Raw genomic sequence first — 17,500 nt, 5'->3', positions numbered from 1 at the left:
TGGTAGCAGTAGTAGAAGTGTGATCATATGTTCAGGTTCATCTTGAGATGCTTCATCTGTGTTATCGGTGTGCTGCTCTGTGTTGTTTTGCAGGTATTTGACTGCCACTTCCTAGAAGATGAGGTGAAGTACGTCCACAACGGCAGTCCTCTACTGGAGGAGGACACAGTGATGCTGAGAGTCTACAGGTCAGTTGGTAGCTGCAGTAGTAGTAGTAGTAGTAGTAGTAGTAGTAGTAGTAGTAGTAGTAGTAGTAGTAGTAACAGTAATACTTGTTTTCCAATCTTTTAGACAGATTGGAAAACAGGGTTGGCCTGTCAGGACCTACTGCCACTACTACTAGTAGTAGTGGCAGTAGTAGCAGCAGCAACAGCAGTAGTAGTAGTAGTAGTAGTAGTAGTAGTACTCTTTCATGTATTTTAACATGCAGTATCATATCTGTGTTCAGGTTCACAGCCTCGGACACGCTGGTGGAGTCGGTGGTTCTGCTGGTCCGGGTTCTGGAGTCCCGGTCCGGTCTGGTGGAACTGGGCAGCGTTCCTCTGGTGGTTCCTCAGTTCTACGGTCTGTCCAACACCATCGACGGTTCCGTCCTGAGCATCCGAACCCGGCCGGACCTGGCCTGCACCGTCAGACTGATGACCGACACCAGCGCCCCGTCGCTGGGTCAGCTGGTGACGGAGGAGGACTCCGCCCAGAGGAAGGGTCAGTCCAGAACATCAGAGCTGTCAGATGGGAGAGTTGGGACGGGGAGATAAAGTCAGTCTTTTTAACACAAGTACTGGACCAGTGAGCAAAAGTTGATCTTCTTCAAGGCTAAGCTTTGGGACAGTGAGCTAATGTCAGTGGAGTTAAACTTGGCCTTTTTAAGTACAGATAACTAAAGTTGGTCATTTTAAAGCCCAAGTTTTGGAACGTTCAACTAAACTATCTGCTATATATATTTGGAACACATATTGGTATTACTATTATTATTGTGACTATTTCTACATAGACTGTTGTGCATTTTAAAACATCATGCTCATTTCACAAAGTTTCCAGAGACCTGGCTCTAGATTTGTGATGCGACTGTTCGGTGTGTTGAGTGTCTGTCCCGCTGCTCGTCTCTCAGGCCGGGGCGCGGCGGCCCTCTGTCCCGGGAACACGCCTTGTCTTCACGGCACCAAGGAGGTTCGCTTCCTCAAAACCGGCTGCCAGGAGTTCCTGAGCTCCGGTCTGAAGTACCAGCACCTCAGCCCTCCGTCGCCCGAAATCGACTACGTCCCCATCAGGGTGGAGCTGAGGGAGCAGGCTACCAGGGCCCTGCTGGAGGTACGGGCAGCACCCAGAAAGTACTGTTAAAGTAGTTAAAGGAGGAAGACTAGTGACTGACTCCTCAGTGGTTTATTGTTGAAATTCTTATTCTTGATGAGGAAAGTTAAAGGCAAAAGACTCCGTAACTCTGCTGGAGGTACAAGCAGCATCCACTCCTCTCACACTACAGAGTACAAAATACCGCTGGAGAAAAAATACTTTTAGAGGAAGAGGTTTAGTAACGCTATTCGGAAGTGCTTTATTCTGAACTCGTAGTCTTCTGCCACCCACTGGCACAGAGAAATGAGCGAAGAGGCAGACAGAGGTGGAAAGTCGAATCTGGAGCTTTTCCAGGTGAGATTAGCATCTCAGAGGAGAAGTGTGTGACTGGCAGTCACCATGTGTCCCACTTCCATGTGGTTCACACTGTTCTCAGCTCAGTGGAGGTGGAAGGATGTGGAGCAGGAGGTTCAAAGCTTCCAAACTCCTGAAGGTTAAAACTGGAGACTTTAAACACGCCTCTCCTTGTCAGCTGCCTCCTGACAGACTGGGACTCAGTCGTGTTTGCTGCTATTTTTAACACGTAGCACCAATACTACAACTTGTTTCTTTTCAACACATTTAACAGCTGATGTTGTGACAATATGTGTTGCTGACAAGTAAGTAAGTAAGTAAGTAAAGTTTATTTATACAGCACCTTTCACAGAGCAAAGTCACAAAGTGCTTCACAGGAGTAAAATAGTTAAAATAAGACCATCAAATAGTAAGAAACAATAAAACATAAAAACAAAGGACATAAAAACACAGAAATACAGACACAAGAGGCTAGACAAAGGCCAGTCTGAACAGATGAGTCAACATGCTGTACATCATGTTGAAAAATGACTAAAAGTGTGTCTGTCCCAAACTCCACACACGTCCAAAAATAGTAAAGGAAAAGGAAATGTAGAAATGAGAGATGCTCTTTGGAAAAACGGGACGACTTTGTGGCAAACAAAGAATCACAAAAACCCAAGGCGACTGTTTTATATGGCTCTCAAAGTGTGGCCCGGGGACCTTGAGGGGTCCATTTTGCCCCCAGCAAAATGTAGTTAGATTTCACTATTATGTAATTCACTAGAAATCCTCACATTTTCCTACTGCCATTTTCTACACAGAGGCTTGTGTAGCAGGAGGAAAGAGGAAAGTTCTGCTGATGTTGTTGCAATTCCTATTTCTTACCGATAGATACAGCTCATAGATTATTTTATGCCTCTTTGGATTTGTTGCTGATGCTTTCATTTACAACCAACCAGACAGACCGTTAACCCCTTCCTCTCCCCCCCCCCCCCCAGACGGAGGCGGTGTGGTTGCCAGTTCTGATCCACGGTGCCATGCAGAACCAGCCGCCCCAGGCCGCCTTCATGGCCTCCTTCATCCTGGAGGTGGACCAGTTCATCCTCACGCCGCTCACCACCGCCGCGCTGGACGCCAAGGACCAGGAGACGCCGCAGGACAGGCTGGTGTTCAACGTGACCGCCCCCCCCGCCGAGGGCTACCTCACCCACCTGGACGACCACACCAAGCCCAGCGGCTCCTTCACCTGGCTGGACCTGCATGAGATGAGGGTGGCCTACCAGCCGCCCAACAGCAGCCACTCGCACCGCAGGAACTACGAGGTACTGCAGCTTATTAGCATAATATAATTAAAGATAATATTTATTTCTATAGCAGTTTTTAAAAGACAGTTACAAAATGCTTTAGAAAGGGATAAAAAACATGAAACCATGGTGAGAAATATAAAAGCGAGGTAAGAAATAAGGTAAGAAAAAAACAATTGGCAACTTCTCAAATTTGCGGCCTCTAGTTTGAAGGACTTCATTACCCAGAAATCCTGTCAGGTGATGTCAGTAAACTAAATGTGTTCTTGGTGTGTGTGTGTGTGTGTGTGGGGGGGGGGGGGGACACTGTTGGATTTCCTTCTTCAGTTTTACCGACACCAGAGTTGAATTTGGGAGATTCAGTCTGATGAGACGGCTGTGATTTTACTAAAAAATCTTCCTAGTGCAGCTAATAAAGCTAATAAAAGAGAGTTACGTAAAAGCAAGTCCATAAAATTACTTTTAAGAAGAGATTTAAAATATAATACAGATTTAGCCAGTTCCTCAGGCAGCTTCTTCAGCCGCGTCACTTCAGAGCAGAGCTCATAATCATTTTGAAGGTTTGTTTTATGCTACTTGGTGCCAGGTGGGTGGGGTTTACCACACTGGGGAATAAAATGAGTGGCGGAAAGTTTGGACAGTCACAGGAATTTATTTTTTCGAACTGACAACTCTGATATTCTGAATTGTCCTGAATTGTGTTGGATAAACACCACCCATCTGATGGTCGAAGCTAGTTAAGGATACAGGATGTAGGATATAGGATGTAAGGATACAGGATGTAGGATATAGGATGTAAAGATACAGGATGTAGGATATAGGATGTAAGGATACAGGATGTAGGATATAGGATGTAAAGATACAGGATGTAGGATATAGGATGTAAGGATACAGGATATAGGATGTAAATCAGGATAAGACTTATTTATTTTTAATGCTGTTTGAACCAGATCTGTTTTTCGATAAAGCTAGCATCCAGTTCTCATTTCCTAGATGAATTTCCAGTCGTATTTCTTGAAATATTCTGTCGGTCTCTCCTCTGCAAGGTGGAGTTCAGAGCGATAGATGGCTCCTACATGACCAGCCCACCCATCTTGGTCCACATCTCCATCAGGGCGGCCGAAACAAACGCACCCAGAGTCTCCTGGAACATGGGTATGTGACCTCATCACAACAACGGACTGATGAGATCTAACAGAGGAAGAGGATCCTTTAACTTCATCTCTGTTTCCCAGGCCTGGACCTGCTGGAGGGTCAGTCTCGACCAATCACGTGGGAGGAGCTGCAGATAGTCGACAACGACAACATCGACGCCGTCTACCTGGTGGCCGTGGACGGACCTCTGCACGGCCGCCTCAGCGTCAGAGGTGAGGGGTCAGAGGTCAGCGGTGATGTCACGGGTTACGGGTCTGTCTAACGAGCTTCTTATCATCTCATGAGCGCTAATTGCCTGTCGGTTTTAACAATGGTAAGAGTGTGATGAGTGGTAATTGTGTGTCAATTTTGATTTGTGGTTTGGAAGTTTTTTTCACAATTTAATTATTGCTTATTATAAGTCATCAGTCATTGTTATACACACAGGTTTTCAGATAAAATAGTGTTTTGTGTGTAATCTCCCTTTTAAAGAGTGACAGTAGTGAAGTTGTGAAACATTTACATCTAAAGCATTTAGCTGCAGCTCTTATCCAGAGTTACTTAGAATCAGAATAATTTTAAATTCCCAAATCACTAAAAGATAAGTAACCAAAATCTGAGAAAAAACATACAACAAATTTACTTGATATTTTTTCAAAACAATTTAAAGTGGTAAATTGCAAGATCTATCTTTCTTTTCTTCAGTCTCCATCTTCCTCCCTCAGCCTCACTGTGGTGTTCCTGCTGCTCTGCCCACAGATCACCTGTCAATCAAACAGTGTGGGCGGAGCTTGGGTTTTCTGTTTCTGCAGTTTGAGTTTCTCTTCTCTCTGTCTGTTCAGTCATGGTGGCTATCGCTGCTCATGCTAACTACCCAGTTCTTCTTCTTCTGTGGAAATGTAAAACACATCACTTCCTGTGCGGCAGGACAGAGCGACCAGACTCCGGCTGTTCAGACCAGACAGAGGAGAAGATTTATGAACTGATAGAGGCTGGATCACTGCTGAGTTAGAGAGAGAGAGAGAGAGAGAGAGAGAGGAATTATACTTGAATCACACTCTTGTCTTAATTGGAGTATTGGAAATTTTTGTATTATTGCACACATGTAAACGCGGCCATTTTTACTGAAATGACCGAAGCCTCAGTGACCGAGAGAAAAGTCCAGATCTGATCTTCTGTTTGTAGCTGACAGCAGAGAGGAAGAAGCTGAACACGCCTCAACACTTTCCTGATCAGACGCAGCACATGATCTGGATATAGATTAAATCACTATTGTGTTTCATCAATTGATGATCGAGTTGAGCAAAAGGGACATTTATTCATATCCACACACTCAAAATCTGTGTTTTACAAATCACAAAAAATGATTTTTGCACAGATTTTGAGTGTTCAGATGCCTTTTTCAAATCTATAATTCTCCAGCTCCAGCACCTCAGGCCTTATACCGGGTGAGCGGTGTCTTTACTTCAGTCCAACCACATTTATTTATATGAAATGGATTTATGGATTATTACCCAGTTTACATGCTCTTGAAATATCCCTGTGTTCATAACCCCGTCCTGTAATCCTGCTGGTGTTCTGACGCAGCGCCCGGAGAATTCCCAGAGAAAGTCGTCTGGCCTTTTCCGCCCTTTTTCCTCCATGTGCTCGCCGTCCGTGCGGGACGCGGCGCGGCTGGGGAAGCATATGTCTAGTGGCCCCGCATGTGTTTCCTAATCAGGTGTAAAACGGGCCGCGGCCGCTTCGCCCGGGGCGCCGCGGCAACGAGGCCGCCTCCCTCTCCGTCCTCGTCTGTCCCTTCCACCCCAGCGCATAGGGAGACGGCCCTTTGTTTAAACAGATTGGAGGGACTTATGCCATTTCATGCCGCCGTGCACAGAGAGCAGATGCGCTGTCCCCAAACAGGTCCTCATCCTACCAGCTAGGAGGCTGCGGAGGGGGGGGGAGGGCGGGGGGGGGGGAGAGGGGGGGGGGGGGAGGTGGCAGCAACGCCGCAGGGAGAGGGAGCTAACCTTTCATGGCTGCTTTAGACACACAGAGAGAGAGAGAGAGAGAGAGAGAGAGAGAGAGAGACAGAGAGAGGGAGAGAGAGAGAGAGACAGACAGAGGGAGACAGAGAGAGAGAGACAGAGAGAGAGAGACAGAGAGAGGGAGAGAGAGACAGAGAGAGGGAGAGAGAGAGAGAGAGACAGAGAGAGGGAGAGGCGGGTTTGTTTTGAACCTTTTCTGAACGGGACACGCTGAACGGGACGTCGGTCTCTCAGATGATTTAAAGACATAAGGAGGCGAACAGCATTTTGACGGCGTCTTGCTTCCATATTTCAGCGTGTTTTCGGTTCAGTTTAAGGAAGTAAAACAACTTTGGTTACGGTTAGCTTCAGGGTTTGAAAAGTAAACCGTGCCGGCACACAGTATATTAATTTCCTTTGCTTTTAATATTTCTCACCAAACAACATTTCGTCCACAGTGGGTTCCATCAGGTTTTTGCCTGTTATTCTGTTTATCTCCATATTCAGCAGCAGGTTTAAGATCTGCAGCGATGAGCAGACAGGAAGACTTGTTGTTATGAGCTGAACCCCGGTCCTGCTCCTCTGGTCCTGCTCCTCTGGTCCTGCTCCTCTGGTCCTGCTCCTCTGGTCCTGCTCCTCTGGTCCTGCTCCTCTGGTCCTGCTCCTCTGGTCCTGCTCCTCTGGTCCTTTCTGCTGAAACACTTTTCTACCACTTCTCCTGCACCTTATTTGCATTTTAAGACATCATGCTAATTTTAGTAATTTTGATGAGAGCAGACCCCGGTGCTGAGATGCTCCTTCTCTCTCTCTCATATCTTCTCTCTCTCTCTCTCTCTCTCTCTCTCATATCTCCTCTCTCTCTCTCTCTCTCTCTCTCATATCTCCTCTCTCTCTCTCTCTCTCTCTCTCTCTCTCTCTCTCATATCTCCTCTCTCTCTCTCATATCTCCTCTCTCTCTCTCATATCTCCTCTCTCTCTCTCATATCTCCTCTCTCTCTCTCTCTCATATCTCCTCTCTCTCTCTCATATCTCCTCTCTCTCTCTCTCATATCTCCTCTCTCTCTCTCTCTCATATCTCCTCTCTCTCTCTCATATCTCCTCTCTCTCTCTCTCTCTCTCATATCTCCTCTCTCTCTCTTTCATATCTCCTCTCTCTCTCTCATATCTCCTCTCTCTCTCTCATATCTCCTCTCTCTCTCTCTCTCATATCTCCTCTCTCTCTCTCATATCTCCTCTCTCTCTCATATCTCCTCTCTCTCTCTCTCTCTCTCTCTCTCATATCTCCTCTCTCTCTCTCATATCTCCTCTCTCTCTCTCTCTCTCATATCTCCTCTCTCTCTCTCATATCTCCTCTCTCTCTCTCTCATATCTCCTCTCTCTCTCTCTCTCATATCTCCTCTCTCTCTCTCTCTCTCTCATATCTCCTCTCTCTCTCTCTCTCATATCTCCTCTCTCTCTCTCATATCTCCTCTCTCTCTCTCATATCTCCTCTCTCTCTCTCTCTCTCATATCTCCTCTCTCTCTCTCTCTCATATCTCCTCTCTCTCTCTCATATCTCCTCTCTCTCTCTCTCTCTCTCTCTCATATCTCCTCTCTCTCTCTCATATCTCCTCTCTCTCTCTCATATCTCCTCTCTCTCTCTCTCTCTCATATCTCCTCTCTCTCTCTCATATCTCCTTTCTCTCTCTCATATCTCCTCTCTCTCTCTCTCTCTCTCTCTCTCATATCTCCTCTCTCTCTCTCTCATATCTCCTCTCTCTCTCTCTCTCCCTCTCATATCTCCTCTCTCTCTCTCATATCTCCTCTCTCTCTCTCTCTCTCTCTCTCTCTCTCATATCTCCTCTCTCTCTCTCTCTCATATCTCCTCTCCTTCTCTCTCTCATATCTCCTCTCCTTCTCTCTCTCATATCTCCTCTCTCTCTCTCATATCTCCTCTCTCTCTACAGTCAACTATCAGATAAAAGCCAGAACAGGATCCTCTTCAGCGGAGCAGGGTAGTTGGATGTTTGGTGGAACTTCTGTCCCATTAGGCAACTTTCCATCTCACCTGTTCAGCTGCAGCACCTGCTCCGCTCCGCACTCAGCATCATTTTAATTACTCAGTCTGGACCGCTGTGCGTCCGCCCCTCGATGGGGGAGGAGCTGTCAAAACTTTGGCTCCCGTTCCACTCTGGGCCGACAGGAACCCGTTAGTGGATCCTAACGTGGATCTGTTTGGTTCAGAGGGAGTTCTGGCCCGCCGGCGTCTCTGAGGAGGGGGGGGGGGTGGGGTGACCCTCGATCCTGCGACTCGGGACGCCGACGCTGGGGACAGTCACCGCAGGGTCGGTCCAACGCCTTCAGCCAAATGGATGGCTGCCTGTCCCTCCCTCCCTCCCACACACACACACACACACACACACACACACAGGTCCTCCCAAGTTGTGAAACAACGCGTTCGTTTTTTTTGGGCCTGTTGCCCAACGCCACCTTTGGGCCCAATTACCAAGTAGTTTCTGTCTCTCGGACGCGTCCCGGCTCCCCTGGTAAAGTTGCTAATGAGGTTCGGCTCGCGACCGTTCATCACTCAATCTGTCTGCTGACCTTGCCCTGCTGTCCCGCTGGCAGGCGGAGGAACGCCGGGCAGCGCCGCACGCTCGCCCCGGGAAGGACGCCATTTTACCCACCGGTGTTCCCAGAAACCCCAGCCAGCGCGCGTTGCCTTCAGGCACTAAGAGAAACTTGTTATTTCCAAGTGACAATATGCGTTCGGTGAAAATACAGACTATGTGTCGGAAACGCTAATTGAATCAAAGCATGAAGCTTGGCTGGGAAGAAAAGATGTCCGCCAGTCGGCCGGTCAGCTGACGCTGTGTACAGAACAGTGAACCGGCCAGCAGCCTGATGACAGATGGACTCAGACTATATTTAATCAATGTAGGACAGAAAGTGTCAGTGAAGTTTAAATCCCACAACTCTCACTCTGAAGCCGTATCAAGCCCAATCCCCTTCAATAAAAGCCTGTTTAATGAAATCATTTTGTATTTGAACCTAAGATGAATCATGTAGTTTAATCATGAAAAGTCCGAACACTACAAAGCACAACTGACGTCTGTTTTGATGTTTTGAATTGAAATATCTTCACTTACAAAAAATCCTCCTATGACATTTTCTAGAAACACTGTTTATACCACGTCTACAGCTTTTTTCTTTATTTTCTTTATTGTTCAAAACACTCAGAACCCAGAGAAATATTCTGTACATCTGCATATATTTCAGTTTATTTTCTCGTTTCTATCACTACTTCTATTACTAACTAACACAGGCTGCAACAGAGAATAATGTGCAAAACTACCTTTTAAATAGATTTCTTTTTAAAATTTACTCATTTCAATTTTACATATTCTCATTACATACTTACGTACATTTATATATACATATATATTTAAATATACAATATACAGTATATTTCATATTTAGTCATCCCTATTTAAGTAAGCAGTTGAGCCTGTTGCCATAGACTGTAAAAAGTCATCTGTAAGTAACATCTGTAGGTAAATCCATACGTCTCATCATCTGTCATGTTGAGCAGCATATGTTCACATAACAAAGCAATTTTATTGCTTTTTTTGTTTAATTATTTTATTTATACTGTTTTTATTGCTTATTTTATATTCTCTGTATGTGTTTATCTTCTATTGTCTTTCTCCCTGCTGAATCGTATTACTTTGCTGCTCCAGCAACCTCATTTCCCCACAATGATCAATAAAGTTTTATCTTATCATATTGCAACTTATCTTATCGTAACATAACGTATTGTATCTTAACGTAACGTATCGTACTGTATCACATCTTATCTTATCGTATCTTATGTTATCTTATCTTATCGCATCGTAACGTAACGTAACGTAACGTATTGCATCTTATCTTATCGTATTGTATCTTAACGTAACGTATCGTACTGTATCACATCTTATCTTATCTTATCTTATCTTATCTTATCGTATCTTATGTTATCTTATCTTATCGCATCGTAACGTAACGTAACGTATTGCATCTTATCTTACCTTACCTAACCTTACCGTATCATATCGTATCTTATCTTATCTTATCTTATCTTATCGCATCACATCACATCACATCGCATCACATCTTGGTGTTCTGTTATGTTTAATGTGAGCAACCCACTAAGTCGATTTCCTTGTATGTGAAAATTTTGTCAATAAATATGGAAAGAGATTAGTGCCAGCAGAGATTGTATCTGAATTACACAGATTTGAATTTGTCATGCTCATATTGAGTTGTTGAATTCAAAAAATACATTTGTTGAATAAATAAATTAAAATTTGAATGAGTATGGTACTTTTTGACTTTGAAGGCAATGGCTTAAAATTGAATGCGATGATTATTGAATTTAACTTTTAACTCATCTCAAATTCAGTTTTCTCAGCTCAAATTCAGACTGAGCTCTCTGAGACTCATCTGGAGAGTTAGGAAAAGCAAACGAGCAAAGATTCAATCCAACAGCATCGGAGAGCGAACTGGCACTGCTGAATTCAGCTGTTCAGTATGAGCAAGACAAATTCACATCTTTGTGATTCAAATTCAGTCCCTGATGTCACAAATCTCCTCCCATAACTAAACCTGATCCTGAAGCTTCTGCCTGTCTCTGTTCCAGGAGGGAAGGCCTTCATGTTTCGTGTGCGGGACCTGCGGGGGGGGGCGGTGGTGTACCATCACTCCGACAGCGACACCACCCGCGACCACATCGTCTTCCGCATCAGCGACGGCCGCCACAGCGTCCGCCACAAGTTCCCCATCAACATCCTGCCCAAGGACGACTCGCCGCCCTTCCTCATCAACAACGTGGCGGTGGAGGTGCAGGAGGGCGGCGCCGTGCGGCTGGAGGAGTACATGCTGCTGGCCTCCGACCTCGACTCCAGCGATGACTACATCCTGTACCAGGTGGTCTCCGCCCCCCGGGCGGGGCAGCTGGTCAGGAAGAACTCCGCCCACCAGACAGGTGAGGAGGGACGGCAGAGATTTGATTAGATTTGATTTGGGAAATAGAAGAATATGTGATACAAAACAAATGATTCATCTATACCAGTGGTTCTCAACGTGGGGTCCGGGGACCACCAGGGGTCCTTGAGGGGGATCCAGGGGGTCCTAAGCAAATTGATGAAATGTTCATCTTCAGCATTATTTCATTTACAAGAAGTTAACACAATTAGAGGATGTAGAAGAATGACTGTTTTATTCTCAGATTTGGGTTTGAGAGACAAAATCTCATCAAATGGGGTCCGTGGCTCTAATGTGGACTGAATTTGGTGTTCTTGATATGAAAAAGGTTGAGAATCACTGATCTATACTGCCCTACAAAGGCAAACAGCAGTAAGTTATGTTGGTTGACAAAATCACAATAATCACAATAATCACAACATGACATCTCGTGATATAGCATTACACTGATTGGCCTAATACAGGCGCTATAAGAAAAAGTCAAAATTTGTAACTAAAGCGTGAAATCTCAGGTGCCGATCGTCCAATTTGAACAAAACTTGGAGGGATGCTGCATTTTGGCACTTTGTTGTGTTACTCTGATGGCGTCCTGGTGGCTCGGTGGGTTCAGGTGCGTACCATGAAACCACGTCCTGAAACACGGAGGGACGACGCAGCTTGATACTGATTGGAGGACGACTTGTTTCAGTTGTCTTAAACCAGTAGTTTGGCTTGTGGACCTGGAGCGTTGGAGACTGAGGTTTTGCGTTGACTTCCCTCATCACATCATGCAGCTAAAAGCAGGTAACTGGTTCCCAGTCTGGATCACATGTCTCTCCCTCCTCGCCCTGCAGGTGAAGCAGTGGACAGTTTCCTGCAGAGAGATCTGTTCCAGGGTCAGATCTACTACCAGCACTCTGGAGACGAACTGTTCGAAGACTCCTTCGACTTCACGCTGTCCGACAGCCACCAGCCGCCCAACCTGTCCCACAGACATGTGAGTAGGAGAAGATTCAAAACTGCAGAATGCAACGTTTGGCCTTCAGGCAGCAAAGTGTCTTCTGCAGGTCACTGTGCATATAAAGTACCACACTGGCTTCAGACTCCACAATGTGAACAGACATATGAATCAAGACTTTTCTTTGCACAATATTTTTGAGAATGTAATAATTTGTACTGTATGTTTGACCCCCCCCCCCTCCAGACTGTGGTGGTCCATGTGTTCCCGGTGAAGGACCAGCTGCCGGTCGAGGCCCCCGGCAGCGTCCGCTCCCTGGAGGTGAAGGAGTCGGAGGTGGTTCAGCTGACGCAGGCTCACCTGCACTTCACCGACAGAGAGCATCCAGACACCGACCTGGCCTACACCATCACCCGGCCCTGCTTCAGCCCGCTGCACCCTGGGTAAGGAGGGCAACATCACCCACATTAATAATAAATATTTAGAATCTCTTAATCTTTCTTAATTTCTTAAAAATGGGTTTTAAGAAGAGATTTAAATGACTGAATTTATTTAGATAGCCGTGGCTCCTCAGGCAGGTTGTTCCACAGTAATAGGGGCAGTTAAAGGGGAAATATCTAGTACTGTGCCAGTGCAACAAAAGATGTTTTTCTTGGGATAGAGGTGCTTGTCGAAAGGTCTCAATAACATGAAGAAGATTCTCACTCAGTGAGGACGGCAACTCCCAAAGGCAGACTGCATTGTTTCTCTTAAATAATAAGAGAAAGAATAAAGAATAAAGAGAAAGCTATGATCAAATAAATAATATAAATATAAAGAGAAAGAATAAAGAAAGCTATTTTAACAGAAACAATATTGCAGTCTTTGGGAGTTGCTGTCATCACTGAGTGAGAATCTTCTTCATGTTAAAGGGGCAATATGTCAGGAAGTGGATTGGGGAGTAATTGTTGAGTCATTGGTATTGATCAAGAACCCCATCAACCCCCCAGATATATTATGGTCTGTTTGTGTAAAAAGTAAAAACCTTATTTATTGCCCCTTTAAGAAATAAAATGTGAGCTCTTTGTATTTGCAGGTTAATGGATGCAGGCCGTCTGTTCTACACAGACAGCACCAACGGCATGAAGAAAGACCCCATGGTGCCGGTGCTGAAGTCCTTCACACAGGTTCAACATTAATAACATTAATACCTAACATTAATACTTAACATTAATACCTAACATTAATACAACACAGCGGTAGTAAATGCATGTTCTTCTCTCGTCTCCCAGCATGCAGTGCACCATATGAAGGTGGCCTTCATGCCTCCGGTCGAGGACATCGGCCCGGAGCCGCTGTTCGTCCAGTTTGTCTTCTCCGTCAGCGACCAGCAGGGCGGCGCCCTCACCGGCCTGATCTTTAACATCACCGTCACCCCCGTGGACAACCTGACGCCAGAGGTCAGAGGTCACACCGGCTGCACTCATGACCCACCAAGACTTACTCTACCCACCTTTTGGTTTACAGAAATAGAGTTGACCTCCTTTTCAGGCTGACATCAATCTTTATGATTCAGTAAAATCATAGTATAAATTTCATTAAATACTATCAAACCGATGTAAATTATATGATATATAGACATATAGATAGACAGATAGATAGATAGATAGATAGATAGATAGATAGATAGATAGATAGATAGACAGATAGATAGATAGATAGACAGATAGGTAGATAGATAGATTCATCCAGTATAAATTTGAGATCCAGATTTTGATCTTTTCTGTTGGATTTTCTGTGTGGTTCTCCCTGTTCTCAGGTCTTCACCAACCTGCTGCGGGTGGAGGAGGGCGGGGGGGCCTTCTTGACGGAGGAGCACCTCCTGGTCCGGGACGGGGACAGCCGGGAGGAGGCGCTGCGGGTGGAGGTGCAGCGGGGGGCGAGCCACGGCCGGCTGGAGCTGCAGGGCAGGAAGCTGCAGGAGGGAGACGCATTCAGCCTGCAGGACCTGAGAGGATTCAGGCTCAGGTGTGTGTGTGTGTGTGTGTGTGTGTGTGTGTGTGTGTGTGTGTGTGCAACCTGGGCTTTCAGGTGACTTAACCCCCCTCTGGCGGCCATCTTGGAGGTCCTAAACTCTGTGAACAGCTGATTGTGTTTCTACAGAATTGAACAGACGGTTAATTTCTGACTGAACTGATCATTTCATCACTGATCCATCTGATTGATTTAGTGTTTAGATAATGTCAGCTTGTTAGCTAGCTAACCATAGTATCTGGTCAGCTAACATCACTGTCTTGTTGTTAACACATCTGATTAGCACACTAGCTAACGTAGCTAGTAGCAGCTAGCGTTAGCGTGTTCACATTAACATCAGTGTGTTTGCCGGCTAGTTAGCTAGCTAACAGTTTGTTCAGGTTAACTGAGCTGACTCTTCTCAAGCTACAACTCAGAGTGTTTTGGAGTAGAGACTAGGGCTAAAGACAAGACAGTTTACTGTGTCACAGTAACCAAATCCACCTTATCACACTATTCACTTTTACTGAGAACGTTACTGAATGGATCTACAGCCACACCACAACAAGCTGACTCAGCTGCTCTCTGCTTCTAGCTGCTTCTACAGATTTACACTTTATTAACTAACACACAGTTCTACAGATTTACACTTTATTAACTAACACACAGTTCTACAGATTTACACTTTATTAACTAACACACAGTTCTACAGATTTACACTTTATTAACTAACACACAGTTCTACAGATTTACACTTTATTAACTAACACACAGTTCTACATGTTCCTCCATCATGAGACTCAGCTGGATGGAGCAGATTTGTGTTGCAGCTGTAAAGCATATTGATATAGCAATGAGTTTAAGAGTCAGAACCAGTGCCATGACAATATTCCTGTGAGATCGTGAGATCATGTAAGACAAGTAGACAGGAAGGAAATAAGAGCGCCATAATACAAACCAGGTGACATGTTCTTGTTCTGAGGTGTTGCTGGATATCTGACTGCAGTTACATGGAGACTAAACTTGATCAAAGTTGTCTGAATATTGAAGTGGGCTAAGACAAATTAAATGATTACACCCTCCAATTGGATGATTACATGCTGCAGACACGTAAACAGAGACCCACATGAACTCTCTTGCATGTAAACTGTTAGCCCGCTCCTACTTTGATCCGATTTTGGTGGATTTTCTGTTTACAGTCTCCATGTCACCAAACTCACTGATCCAGCAGCTGAAACCCACAGTAACTTCAACCAAACCACAAGCCTCCAGGCTCAGTGAGGAAATACGTTCAGTTTGGCCTGTGTTTCGGAAGTGGGGAATTAAATGTGGGTGAATGAATATATGAGTGTTTTCTTCCTGTGGAGTTTGTCTCCTGACCCACACGCCCTCTGAGATACTCTGGGTCACAGTGTATTAGCTGCAGCCTCAGTATGGTTATGTTCAGAAAGGTTATCCCCCGTTTGAAACAAAATGGTGCCTACTCACCTCAAAATTGAAAGAAATGTTGATATTTTTTAAAGAATAACAGCTCACTGAACTCCTTGGTAGTTTACAAAATGAAGACTAATCCTCTGTCGCTGCTGTTGTCAGTTTATTGATATTGAAAGATGAACTTCAGGTGATTTATTTTAGTATTTTGGAGGCAGATTGGAGTTTTAGCTCTACAAACATTTCTCGGAGGCAGAGCTGCTCTGGAGGCAGAAATAATCTGATTGGTTGAGTTAAACATCAGTGGGCGGAGCTAAAGAACCACAGATTAGACTGAAGCTCAGAGGAGGAAGCTAATATTATGAAGCCTGCTACCTAGCCTAGCTACTAACCAAAAAAATACAATCTACCATACCAAGTTATCTAGGTTAGCTAGTTAGCTAGCTGACCTTTAAATTCAAACTAGCCATACTAGCCTATAGCAAGCTAGGTAAGCTAGTTAGCTAGCTGCTGACCTTCAACATCATGATGCCATGGGAGTGAAGGAATTGGTATATTTTTATGTCTATTTTGAGTTCCTTCTTTGCCATTCAAGTTTGCCAGTTAGCTGACCTGCACTAATAAAAACTGGTTCTTTGGCTCCGCCCACTGACCTCTCCCTGTACCCATGTAGCGTGTGACAGGTCTGTCTGTGTTGCAGGTACATCCATGATGACTCTGAGACCACTGAGGATGCTGTCGGTCTGACGGTGACAGACGGACATAACTCTGCTGACGTCGTCCTCCTGATACAGGTGAGTCCTGCAGGTGAGAGTCCTGCTGATACAGGTGAGAGTCCTGCAGGTGAGAGTCCTGCTGATACAGGTGAGTCCTGCAGGTGAGAGTCCTGCTGATACAGGTGAGAGTCCTGCAGGTGAGAGTCCTGCTGATACAGGTGATAGTCCTGCTGATACAGGTGAGAGTCCTGCTGATACAGGTGAGTCCTGCAGGTGAGAGTCCTGCTGATACAGGTGATAGTCCTTCAGGTGAGAGTCCTGCTGGTACAGGTGATAGTCCTGCTGATACAGGTGAGAGTCCTGCTGATACAGGTGAGTCCTGCAGGTGAGAGTCCTGCTGATACAGGTGAGAGTCCTGCAGGTGAGAGTCCTGCTGGTACAGGTGAGAGTCCTGCAGGTGAGAGTCCTGCTGGTACAGGTGATAGTCCTGCAGGTGAGAGTCCTGCTGGTACAGGTGAGAGTCCTGCAGGTGAGAGTCCTGCTGATACAGGTGAGAGTCCTGCAGGTGAGAGTCCTGCTGGTACAGGTGATAGTCCTGCTGATACAGGTGAGAGTCCTGCTGATACAGGTGAGTCCTGCAGGTGAGAGTCCTGCTGATACAGGTGATAGTCCTGCTGATACAGGTGAGAGTCCTGCTGATATAGGTGAGTCCTGCTGATACAGGTGAGAGTCCTGCTGATACAGGTGAGAGTCCTGCAGGTGATAGTCCTGCTGATACAGGTGAGAGTCCTGCTGATACAGGTGAGAGTCCTGCAGGTGATAGTCCTGCTGATACAGGTGAGAGTCCTGCTGATATAGGTGAGTCCTGCAGGTGAGAGTCCTGCTGATACAGGTGAGAGTCCTGCAGGTGATAGTCCTGCTGATACAGGTGAGAGTCCTGCTGATATAGGTGAGTCCTGCAGGTGAGAGTCCTGCTGATACAGGTGAGAGTCCTGCTGATACAGGTGAGTCCTCCTGATACAGGTGAGAGTCCTCCTGATACAGGTGAGAGTCCTGCTGATACAGGTGAGTCCTGTGTGTTCATTGGTTCATTTGTTGGTTTGTTTGTTGGTGTGTAACACTTACTGCTTTTTGCAGTGCACAGTGCTCAGGGGGATTGCAGTTTGCACTGTTCAAAAAGCCCCAAAATGACGACGACACTTAACAGGAAGTAATTTCACTTCTACTAAAGGAAAGTTTCCCCCCGGTGTCCTCAGGTCCTGCCGATGAACGACGAGCCCCCCCAGCTGGAGGGCGGTCTGCGGGGGGAGCTGAGCTGCGAGGAGGGGGGGCGGGTCCAGGTGACGG

The 17,500-nt window shown here is 45.7% G+C and overlaps 1 protein-coding gene across 1 annotated transcript in view; it reads left to right on the top strand.

Moving 5' to 3' along the window:
- The window catches only part of frem1b (Fras1 related extracellular matrix 1b), a 60,609-nt gene that overhangs the window by 377 nt on the left and 42,732 nt on the right, over positions 1-17,500 (top strand). The window contains exons 2-15 of the mRNA XM_078285622.1: positions 94-188; positions 449-705; positions 1,112-1,311; positions 2,628-2,951; positions 3,980-4,088; positions 4,169-4,300; positions 10,734-11,078; positions 11,911-12,053; positions 12,261-12,457; positions 13,090-13,180; positions 13,286-13,453; positions 13,813-14,021; positions 16,138-16,231; positions 17,410-17,500. The exon at positions 17,410-17,500 is cut by the window's right edge and continues 162 nt beyond it. Coding sequence (XP_078141748.1) covers positions 94-188; positions 449-705; positions 1,112-1,311; positions 2,628-2,951; positions 3,980-4,088; positions 4,169-4,300; positions 10,734-11,078; positions 11,911-12,053; positions 12,261-12,457; positions 13,090-13,180; positions 13,286-13,453; positions 13,813-14,021; positions 16,138-16,231; positions 17,410-17,500 — 2,455 coding nt within the window. The remainder of the gene's footprint in view (positions 1-93; positions 189-448; positions 706-1,111; positions 1,312-2,627; positions 2,952-3,979; positions 4,089-4,168; positions 4,301-10,733; positions 11,079-11,910; positions 12,054-12,260; positions 12,458-13,089; positions 13,181-13,285; positions 13,454-13,812; positions 14,022-16,137; positions 16,232-17,409) is intronic.

The sequence above is a fragment of the Centroberyx gerrardi genome, chromosome 9 (genome assembly GCF_048128805.1).
Source record: "Centroberyx gerrardi isolate f3 chromosome 9, fCenGer3.hap1.cur.20231027, whole genome shotgun sequence".
NCBI lineage: Eukaryota > Metazoa > Chordata > Actinopteri > Beryciformes > Berycidae > Centroberyx > Centroberyx gerrardi.
Note: the sequence above shows the minus strand (reverse complement) of the source record. Positions and strands in the feature narration are given on the sequence as shown.